Source organism: Excalfactoria chinensis, chromosome 4 (assembly GCF_039878825.1).
Source record: "Excalfactoria chinensis isolate bCotChi1 chromosome 4, bCotChi1.hap2, whole genome shotgun sequence".
Taxonomy (NCBI): domain Eukaryota; kingdom Metazoa; phylum Chordata; class Aves; order Galliformes; family Phasianidae; genus Excalfactoria; species Excalfactoria chinensis.
In genome coordinates, this window is record NC_092828.1 from 43,025,792 (window position 1) to 43,036,252 (window position 10,461).

General features: G+C 46.6%; 2 protein-coding genes across 4 annotated transcripts in view; both read right to left on the minus strand.

Moving 5' to 3' along the window:
• The window catches only part of HNRNPD (heterogeneous nuclear ribonucleoprotein D), an 8,580-nt gene extending 3,050 nt beyond the window's left edge, over positions 1-5,530 (minus strand). For both annotated transcript variants that reach the window (XR_011903517.1, XM_072336315.1), the window contains exons 1-4: positions 5,199-5,530; positions 2,680-2,848; positions 1,814-1,975; positions 647-778 (exon numbers count right to left, since the gene is read on the minus strand). Coding sequence is in view for 1 of the 2 variants with exons in the window: in XM_072336315.1 (XP_072192416.1) it covers positions 647-778; positions 1,814-1,975; positions 2,680-2,848; positions 5,199-5,395 (660 nt within the window). In the remaining variant the exon portion in view is untranslated. The remainder of the gene's footprint in view (positions 1-646; positions 779-1,813; positions 1,976-2,679; positions 2,849-5,198) is intronic.
• A 576-nt stretch (positions 5,531-6,106) lies between these two features.
• Positions 6,107-10,450, minus strand: HNRNPDL (heterogeneous nuclear ribonucleoprotein D like). Of its 2 annotated transcripts, XR_011903583.1 has the most exons (9): positions 10,284-10,450; positions 9,867-10,035; positions 9,585-9,746; positions 9,021-9,152; positions 8,800-8,914; positions 7,882-8,049; positions 7,571-7,668; positions 7,086-7,189; positions 6,107-6,403 (listed from the first exon to the last, which is right to left on the minus strand). XR_011903583.1 is itself a non-coding variant. In XM_072336612.1 (8 exons), exons 1-7 carry the CDS (start codon positions 10,370-10,372, stop codon positions 7,598-7,600), a joined length of 906 nt encoding a protein of 301 aa, XP_072192713.1. In that variant the 5' UTR covers positions 10,373-10,450; the 3' UTR covers positions 6,107-6,403; positions 7,571-7,597. The 2 variants fall into 2 exon arrangements, 1 of the variants encoding a protein (XP_072192713.1); XM_072336612.1 differs by lacking the exon at positions 7,086-7,189.
• Between the last annotated feature and the right edge of the window lie 11 nt (positions 10,451-10,461).

The following is a 10,461-nucleotide window of genomic DNA, read 5'->3' on the forward strand; positions in this document are numbered from 1 at the left end:
TTCCTTTTAAAATAGGCCTCTGAAGTATTTCTCGGGGATAGGGTTAATCAGCTGAGTTCAAAACCATCAGCAACATCTTGCTTGTTTCTGTTCTGAGGATTCCAGTGCACATTCAGCCAGTGAAAAGGCCAGGTAAATTCTGAGTTTACATTACTAGGTTTAATATTAAAGATGTTTCTGAAACAAAGGTATCTTCCAAGAGGAAAGCCTAGCTTCCCATTTCAGTTCAGTTTAGGAAGTGCTCTAAGAAATTGTTTTCTTTAAAACAGAACCTTTCCACGTTAAACTCAAAAATCCAGTGACTCGGAAAGTGCAGTGAAGCCTCATGCAGCAGATGGGCAAGACGACACCCAGACCACACAGCTAGAGAACCTGGGTGGGTCAGAACCAACAGTGGTGGTGTTGCCCAGCCCCCTCTCCATGAGGGGTGTGGAACTAAGCCTCACGGGAGAAGATCCCCTCAGAAGCTCTTACTACTGTAAGTGATTACTAGCACCTGTATAAAAGCTTCATAGATTGGCTGCAACATGAGTAAAATATTACTTATAGGTATATTCAGACTGTTATGCAAAAACAGACACATCATGTGATTCACTCTACTGTCTGTGTTTCATTTCTTCTGGAAAAACCAAACCAAACCACCTACTTTACTAAGCCCAACATTGTGGTATTTCTTCTCCATGATTTTCTTCACTGGCTCCTCTTCCTTGAAGGTAATGAAGCAAAATCCACGCCTCTTGTTGGTTTTGTTGTCCATGGGAAGCTCTATAGACTCAACCTGGCAGAGAACAGTTGTGTTAACTTTCATCCTGCCATGGCAAATATTCCAAATGTTTCTAACAGCTCAGATTTGCTAACTTAAATTATTTATAGTTAGCAAGTTATTTCAACTAGAAGGTGACAGTGTGCCTCCACCATGGACTGTACATTACTGGATATAAATAAATATCACCATCATAGGCAATAAAAAACATCACCAATAGAAATTATGTTCCCAGCTGTGCAAACTACTGTTTTCACCCAACTCATCATTTGCCAGCTCATTTTTCATTCACCCAGCTCATCAGTAACTCTTAGAGAACACAGTACACAAAGAATATTTGGTAAGTGCAGTGTAAGTCAAGCTTTAACTTAGTTCATTATGGGATAAATACTGAAGCCTTTAGTAAATCAAAGTATTCAAACTTTGTATGAACAACATCTAACTTAGCAAAAGTTCATAGTTCTATTTACCCATTACATATGCTAAACTGGACTAATGTTAGTTTTATTTCAACAAGTAATCTCAAGCACAAAGATTTCCTTACACGTGGCATGTGAGAATTCAGCCTAAGCAAATAGTTGTCTATAGCACAGAGAAAGAGCCCAGCTGACCAACAGCTGAGTTATCATGGCACTTTGTTTTAGAACTAGGTGAGAAGCTGCTGCCACCTCCAGTTCCTCTCACCAAACTCAAACAGCTAGGCTTTTAAGCTCTGAAGAGCACCATGCCCAGCTAACCCAAGCAGCAAGCTCCCAAACAGTGCCTCCCATACCAGTCTCTGCACAGCCAGCCAGGCATCCCACAGATCAGTTCCCAAGTCTCTGACATATCCCAGCTCCTCCTTCCACTAACCCAGTTTACATTACCAACCCATGAGTAAGGTTCTGAAAAGCAAGTCACAGTGAAGTTGCACAGGCTGTTAAGCTTGAAAGGAGGCTGTGTTTGGGGGCCCTTTTTTGTTATTTTGTTAGTTGTTTTTTTTTTTTTAATTGCTTACTTCTGAAGACAGAACAAGCTCTACAAATACAAGCAGTTTATTTCAGCACGTACCTCACCAAAAGCTCCAAAGTACTCCCTTATTTTCTCTTCAGGTGTGTCTGGAGATAAGCCCCCAACAAAAATCTTTTTGACAGGTTCTTTTGTTTTCATGGCTTTAGCTCTTTTAGGATCAATGACCTTCCCATTCAGCTTGTGTTCTTTCTGGTCCATGACCTGTGGAAAATGAAAACAAGACCTGACTTGCAGTTCAAGCTCTACACCTCACTGTGGTTTCAAGCAAGGCTCGGTCTATTCCATACCTTTTGTTAATGCTATCATTTCAATTGCAATACTTTTATTCCAGTCACCATCTATTGTGCAAATCCAAACAGTTCTTTGATTCTGATCACTGACACAGACAGTTCTAACAAAGCCTTGCGAAACAAGGACACAGCATTTCTCAGAAAGCACCGAACAATCCCATCCTTCCCTCCTCAAAATCCATAAACAAGTGGTTTATCTGTGCTCTACCACTGAAGACCAACAAAACTGACACACTTTCAGGGTACCCTGTCATGAGCAATTTAGAAAGGCTAAAGCAGCTAATTTTTGCTTGAAGAAAGCCCAAATGCATCAGAATCCCTGACTCCACTCCAACTGTTCACCCTGCAGCTCCAGAACATGAAAACCTGATGCTCTTTTTAAGTTAAGTTTCATAGCAGCAGGTAGCAGCTATTTTCACCCACAGCAGTTTTCAACTGCACAAGCCCAGCAGGTTGCAGCATGTTCTCCTGCAAGTACCCAAAGGCAAACTTTAGGAAGCTCTGCTGCCCCCAGATACTGTAGCATGACTAAGAAGAAAACAATTCCATGAGCATCATGTTAAATACCCGAGTGCTATATCTTTACTGGCTGCAATTTAATTACTTGAATATTACCTTATCTACACTCTCCGATTCCTTGAAGAGCACAAAGCCAAAGCCTCTTGATCGCCCGGTGATGGGATCCAGCTTCAGAGTGCAGTCTACGACTTCACCAAATTTAGAGAAATAGTCCTTCAGATCTTTCTTGGTAGTGTCCCAGCTGAGACCACCAATAAACATTTTCCTGTTGAGACAAGAACGTTAATGTGCTAAAACATTTTACTTTTGAGAAAGAAACAGCAGAGCTTTATCAGTGAACATTCAACACATGCATAGGAATATCTTCACTTTTCAATATGTCATTTAAATGATCCTGGCCAGATTAGATAGAGACTTGCACACGTACAACAGTTATGCACAATCTTCTGCTGCACTACTTTATTTTGCTATCCCACAAAACTGTAAGTAGCAATGAAAAGGTATACGAGCACCTCCTCGCACCCGCCAGCCGCTGACTTACAGGCTGAGTTCCATTCAGGACACGGTAGGGTCATCACCCCCCACAGCCATACATGAAACAGACACAGGCAGGACAGGTACACGGAAGCACTGATAAACCTGCCTGGCCAACATGAATAAACTGCAAACTGAATGGAGTCGCGTCCCCTCCCCCAGAAAGCCTTAAAAAAGCACTGGACCCTCAAAGCCAACTTTTCCTCCCCCGGAGATGATGTAAACTGCTGGCACAATCCAAAATGATCAGCAGAATAATGTTCCAAAAGACCTGTGCTGCTGGGAAAACAGGTACAGCAGGTACCTTGAATCATGGCTTTTAATTACAAAAGCAAAATGGGAGCTTGGACTCAAATCACGGCCAACCTGTAACAGTAGTACAGCACACAAAGTTCAGGAACTGCTGCACACCTAAAAGGAGCATTTTATGACTTGCATCAATTGAAAATCAAGCTGATGAGCACAGGAACAAAACGTCCCTAGTCATCAGGCACGTGGCTTATATACCCATTCAGAGAGGATTCGTTTTGAGATGATCTCTTCTAATGCTGATAAAGAAGATTCTAGGACGGGCTCAGAACTAAAAGGTATGATCCACTGAGGCATACAAAAACATTTTCTTCAAAGCTTTGCCCATCTTCCCTGTACCAATGTATTCCACAATGATATACGCAGCTCACAGAAGACCTGAGAAGCCACGTGAGTCGGTTTCTATCTCCTCCACTTTCTGTGTGCAAATATTCCTGCACTGATTGTGCTGCACTTCCACTTGTCTGACTCTCCCAAATCCCAGCTGCTCGTGTGAATTCGCTCCTTGTTGAATTGGCTGTGCTCGTATAAAATCAACAAGAGCATCACCCTGTGACAAACCTCAGATGTACGGGGGGCAGGGAAGGAGCGACTCACAGGCTTCAGGTGTTTCTAAACTAAGTCTTTTAATTCGTGAACAGGAGCACCAATCCTCTATACCTTTCCCAACCCTGTCTCCAAAAAACATACAATTCTTACTATGCTGGTTTGGGGAGCAGAGTGGAAAATAAACAGTCCACACTGGAAAAACAGCAGCTCCTACTAGCAGGGCTCAGTAATCCCACAGATTTATCAGTGTCTGTGTTTGTTTTTTGTTCTAAGCAGCAAAACATACTGCAGGCTGACAACCTAGCATCCTATTTCTGATAAAAGGAGGGGGGAGGATACTGATTCTCTAGTAGTTCCTTCTGAACCTACACGTGCTTCATAACATACAAAGCACCTTTTTTACAGCTATCAACAGAGCAATGAGCACGAGCTACAAACCTCTGCTTTCTATCACTGAGCTCATGACAGACCAAAAAGCTGAAATCAATGCCCTTCCAAAGGGCTTTTCCAGCACGGGGCAGAACTGCCTATGCAAGCGTGGTAATGGAGCAGCAAAAACTGGACAATCATTGCAAAACCAAGGCCAGATCAAAGCTAAGATATCATGGGCACTCAACCAACTCCTACGTGCAATGCCACCGGGCCACCAAAAGCAAGGAAAATACGGATGCTTCCCAAAGTACGATTTAGCTGGTTTAAAGAACACATCAGCGCACGCTTTTTTCCAAAGTAAGTTCTGAGCAGCGTGCAGGCACAGCCGTCAAGCTTCAGACGCAGCACACAACGGACCGACGGCTGTAGGCTGATAAGGAAGTTTCCCGGCCGTTGCCAACACAGGGATTATCCCAGCTCCACGCTCGGCACACAGGGAAACTTGAGGGTAGAAGAACAAGTGTCCCCTTTCTGGGGCTCTCTCAGATCCCAAACGCACAGGGAACACCGTATCACACCCACGTTCAGCACGGAAAGTGCGCTGCGTTTCCCCAGCGTCCGGGCGAGCTGTCAGCACACTGCCTTTCCCCCACCCCGCCAAGTGACAGGTCAGAAAGCCCCTCTTGCGGGCCGAACGACTCTGAACCGCTACCAGCCAGCGCGGGCTGCGGGCGGTCACTGACCCATAACAACGACGCACGTCCCCACGGACAGCCCCGCGCAGGCACAGTCCCCGCGGCGCCATGTAAACAAACCGGGCCGCCCCGCGTACAGAGAAGCCCCGCGCTCACCCCTCGTCCTCCTCGTTCTTGCTGGCGTCGATCTTGGCTCCCTCCGACTCTCCCCCGCCGCCGCCGCCGCCGCCGCCACCCGCCCCGTCGCCGTCTGCCGCCCCGCTCCCCGCCAGCCCCTCGGGCTGCGCCGGCTGTTCCGCAGGGCCCCCGGGGCCGGCCGCCGCCGAGTCCATGGCGAACTGCTGCTCCGACATGGCGCCACCGCCTCGAACCGGCCCCGCTGCTGCTTCCCCCGCCGGAGGCGCCGGCCCCGCTGGCGGCCCGAGCGCCCCGAGCCCTCCTTCTTCTCCCAGCCGCCTTATTTTAATGGCGCCGCCGCCGACACAACCTAAAATGGCGGACGGAAGGAGCGCGCGGGCGCGTCACGTGACGACGCCACCACCAGAGCCGCACCGAGAGACGATGGCGGGAGCGGGAAGCCCGGGAAGGCCTGAGGGCTGATGGCGGGCTTCCGCCGCCGGCTCCTTTGCAAGCAAGCTCCCAGGGCCCGCGAGCAGCACCTCCCAACCTGCCTTCCAACTGAGCGGAGGGCTGGGCAGGCCTGGTGACGTTGGTAATGACTCGCCTCCCTCAGAGGCATCGGACAGAAACTCGTGATGGCCGCAACTCAACAGCTCTGGAGCAGTACAGCCTTCTATACACCAGAAACGCTGTAACATCTAAATTCCGTCCCTCATTCCAGATAGCAAGGATGCCAAAAGCACCGTAGCCTATATGGGTAGACGGCGCTGTGCTCCAAAGGGCTGCTAAACCCAGTCCACAGCAGCAGTTCATCCCCGCGGCAAAGACAGATCATAAAGCATCTGCACCCCTGCCCCACACCTCAGGTGTAGGCACCGATGTGCCCACCTTTCTTCCGAGTCTGTTTATACCACTTAGGCACAACTCAGGACGCAGCCAATGTGAAAACTACATTCACTTCAGGAAGCATTTATTAGAGAATCCTTTAACATGAAATTATACAAATAAACTTTGTATAAACACAATTCCACATTCGTAACATGAATGGCAAAAAAAAAAAAAAAAAAAAAAAAAAAAGAAAGTAAAAACCATAAAAGAAAACTAGTCGGCCGCTATATACAGTTGGACACAGTCGTGTCGTACACTAAAAGTCTTTTACAAAATAGTCATTTCCTCTCACGTAGACCACCCTCCACTGACGCCCGATGCTTTGCAAGGTGTCTTTGCTGCAGCATCTCTACCTAAAAATGAAGACAAAATATACGTCAGCTCTCTGCAAGATACTACAAGAATCGTTAAAAGGTCCATTTTCATGAACTGCTTTAAGTCTTCTATATATTCCTTTCGTCACTGTTAAAGATCATATGCATATTCCTTAAGGTAACACAAGAGGTTTTGTTACCCACTGATAATTTGTCTTCCCAAATACTGCCATTCGGGAAGCTGTTCCAGAACAACACACATCCCAATTCAGCTAATTATCGGGCTCTGGATCAGATTTTTCTCTGGAAACTCTGCCAAAAAAGGGGTTTCCCATTATTTGCACGGCCATCATTCATACAGATGAACAAACAGGTCAGGTTGGTGTGCTTCCAACAGTTCACGTGCATATGATCTTTAATGTCTTTCCAGATTTAAAAGTTCGTTTTGGTTTGCAGATTTCACTATTAGCTATAAAAAGAAAAAAAGCAAGCATTAAATCTTAAACAATGCACACTTAAAATGAGGTTCCACAATTGAAATACAACACTAAACAGAAGACCAAATGATTAAGCTGTAAAGGCATTTATGTACTTTAACTCCTGCAAAAAACCATTTAAGTTAAGACACTTAGTCTCCAAAAAGATTAAAAAAAAGAAGCCATAGTCTGAAGTTTTCCACTTTAATCTTTACGCTGGTACATGAAGTTGGAAGAGACCATACCACAGGACAGCGTTTTCTGGTGTATGCCTTGCGCTCTGCCTGCAACGTGCGACCCCAGAGATAGACGTGGTCAGGGTGACACACGGCCTGCAATGAAGTTCCCGCTGGCGGGTACAAACAAGGTATAATGTCAGAGTTAGAAGATAACATTCTTGTTTTCCTTAAGTTGTACCCATTTCAGTACTTTACCTGTTAATACTTCTAATAAGTTTAATTATTCCTCTAGATCACCTGGTACACAACGCAAAACAGAAAAACTCTTATGTTTTTCTGAAGTACTAAAGAAGATAAAGTCACGTTTTTACAAAGTTAAAGATCTATAGACACGGTAGGCAAAGCTGGTTTTAAAAAAAAAAGGTATTTTAAAGTTAACAAAAGTTTAATTAAAGAAAAACAGTCACACTACGCAAGGTTTTACTCATTTGTCTATTGATCTTTAAATTAGATTAGCATACTCTGAGTGGACCTCGCACTCATGTACACACCTGTTTCCTTAGGGACAAGGTACGGCTTTAGTATGGCTGGTAGTTGTTTTGGTGATTGCCGCCACCACGGGATGCCTTTCCATACGTGCTCTGTTGTCCTGTTGGTAACATGGCAGGAAAAAAAAAAACACACCAAAAGCATTAAAATAAACAATCTACTCATCCTTCCTAAGTCTTCTCATGCAGAACATCATCCCAAGAAGGCTACACTTTTTCAAGTCATGACTTACAAGTAAGAGCTGTTGCAAAACAGTGTATGAGGCCACTGTTTGAAGATGCACACAATGATCTCAAGAATCAAAATCACTCACCACTGTAATCTGTGTATCCCGGTCCATATCCATAATTGGGATAGTTGTACCCAGAGTAGTCATATCCTCCATAGCCACTGTAGCTTTGATCGCTGTAAGCACTATTGTAGTTCCCATATCCTTGATCATAATAGTTATTAAATCCTTGATTCCAGTTTTGTCCCTGACCTGAAACCAGGCACAGCATTTAATAACAAGTTCTGTGACCATCTCAGTCTTCATCTAGCTTATAATTTTTCTCTTCCAAAATTACTACTTGTAAGAGACCTTCCCATAAGCCCACCAGAACTAATTTGCTAAAATAACTGATCAATCTCATTTGGCTATCAGAGGACTGACAGATCCAATCACTCAAAACAATATCAGATGAAAGAAAAATGCTAGTCGTGCTCATCAGCCATCCAGGAGGCAAGACCAAAAGCATGCACAAAAGCAGTTCCTGTAGTTTTCCCAACTTCCATTTTTAAACCATTGATTACATGAACAAAGTTATAACACAAGATCAGTTTTGTTGCATCATCTCAGCTGGGGCTGCTTGACTTTGTAAATCCTGACACACATTAACCTTTGACAACTGCTGGCCTCTTTGCAAGGCGTTGACAAGTGACCATCATAGCCAGTGGTCCATAACTTCTCACCCACAAGCAAGCCAACATCTCCTCATGCAAAAGGATAACTAGCTACACTGGACATTTTATTATGCTCTGAACTGTAGTCTAGATAAGAAGTCTACATTTTACTTGTCACCTGAGCACTTGAATGCAAGCAGAGATTCTTTAACTTCCAAAATCTATCACAAGACTCAAAGTGAAATTTAATGCACTTCAGAAAGCAATCCTTTTTTAACTAGTTCTACATGCAACCTGTAACAGCTTCAGACACTCTCAATACACAAATTCCAATAACCAGAGCACTCACCTCGTCCACGTCCCCTTCCACCACCTCGTCCACCAGATGCATTGCTCTTTCCTCCTTTCTGCTGCTGCTGCTGTTGCCTGTACACCTCTTTGGGCTGCGCGACTTTGATCTCACACTGTCAAGACAAAAAGCCTTTAACTTGTGAAGAATTACAGGGCCGTTCTGTCAGCTGCCTTCACGGAAGCTGCCTATTCCACATACTAGTGAGAAAGCATCACTACCTTGCCTGAACCAATCTGATGGTATCTGCTTTCTAGTAGCTTCTTTACTGGCTCTTCATCTGTGTACGTGATAAAGCAGAAGCCCCTTCTTTCGTTCGTCTTTGTGTCCATGGGAAGCTCAATGTTTTCAATCTGTAATTAGAAGTACGTACCGATGATGCATGAAAATCAATACATAACCTGTGCCAACACCTTTCAATGCACACTGCATCGGCTGTATTTACAGCACATTCTACGTGGTGCCCAAAAACAGCAGAGAAGCTGCACTGAGGGACATGGTCAGTGGGCATGGTGAGGATGGGCTGGGATTGGACTCTGTCATCTCAGAGATCTCATCTAACCATAACGGTGTTGTGATTCTGTTAGCACATCCACTCACAGGATGCTGCAGCTTTCAGAACTTTGATGTTAATACGTATCCCACTCCAACAGTACAGAGCTGTTAACAAACTGCCTTTAACAACCTCTAGCTCCACAGAAGCCCAATTCTGCTCTCTTTCCACTTGTTTTAAGGTAACACTCCCTTGGAAAGCGGTACTGATCTTAGATGGGGCCACACCTCACCTCTCCAAAAGCACCGAAGTACTCCTTGATCTGCTCTTCAGAGGTATCTGGGCTCAGCCCACCAACAAACACCTTCTTGGGTGGCTCTTTCCCCTTGAGGGCTTTCGCCCTCTTGGGATCGATCAGCTTTCCATCCAGCTTGTGTTCCTTCAGCTCCAGCACCTGGAAGGTACAGATTAAAGCCCTCAGTGTACTGAGGCAAGCACGTGTGCTACAGAGCAACGGGCCCGAGACCCAAGCACAGCCCTTACCCCCGCCCCGACACGAGGCCCGTTCACGCACCTTCTCCACGCTGGCAGCATCCTTGAAAAGCACGAACCCAAAGCCCCGCGACCTGCCGGTCACCGGGTCGGTTTTAATGGTGCAGTCCACAACCTCTCCGAATCGGGACAGGTACTCGGTCAGGTCTTTCTTGCTCGTGTCCCAGCTCAGGCCGCCGATGAACATCTTCCTGCGAGGCAGAGGCACGTGTGGGCGGGGCACGCAGCGCGGGAAGCCCCTCCCCCGCCGCTGACGTCACGCCGCGTGACCACCGCCCGCCGCCCCGCCCCGCGCCAACTGGGTCAGCCGCGCGGGACACAAAGGCGGCCCCGCCCCCTCCTCTAGGCCCCGCCCACCCCTGCGACGACCCCCCCTCCCCCACGCGGCCGGCAGAGATGGGGGGTGGGGGTGAGGGCGCGACTCCATCTCGCGGCCTACCCGTCGTCCTGCTGGTTCTTGCTGGCGTTGATCTTGGAACCTTCGGCGAACTCCTCCGCGCCGCCGCTCATCTCGGTGGCGTCCTCCATGGCGGGGCGGCTAAGAACGGAGAGCGACGGAGACCCGCTCCGGATAGAAAATGGCGGCGGAAGAGATCCGGGCACCGCCTGCGCCGCCC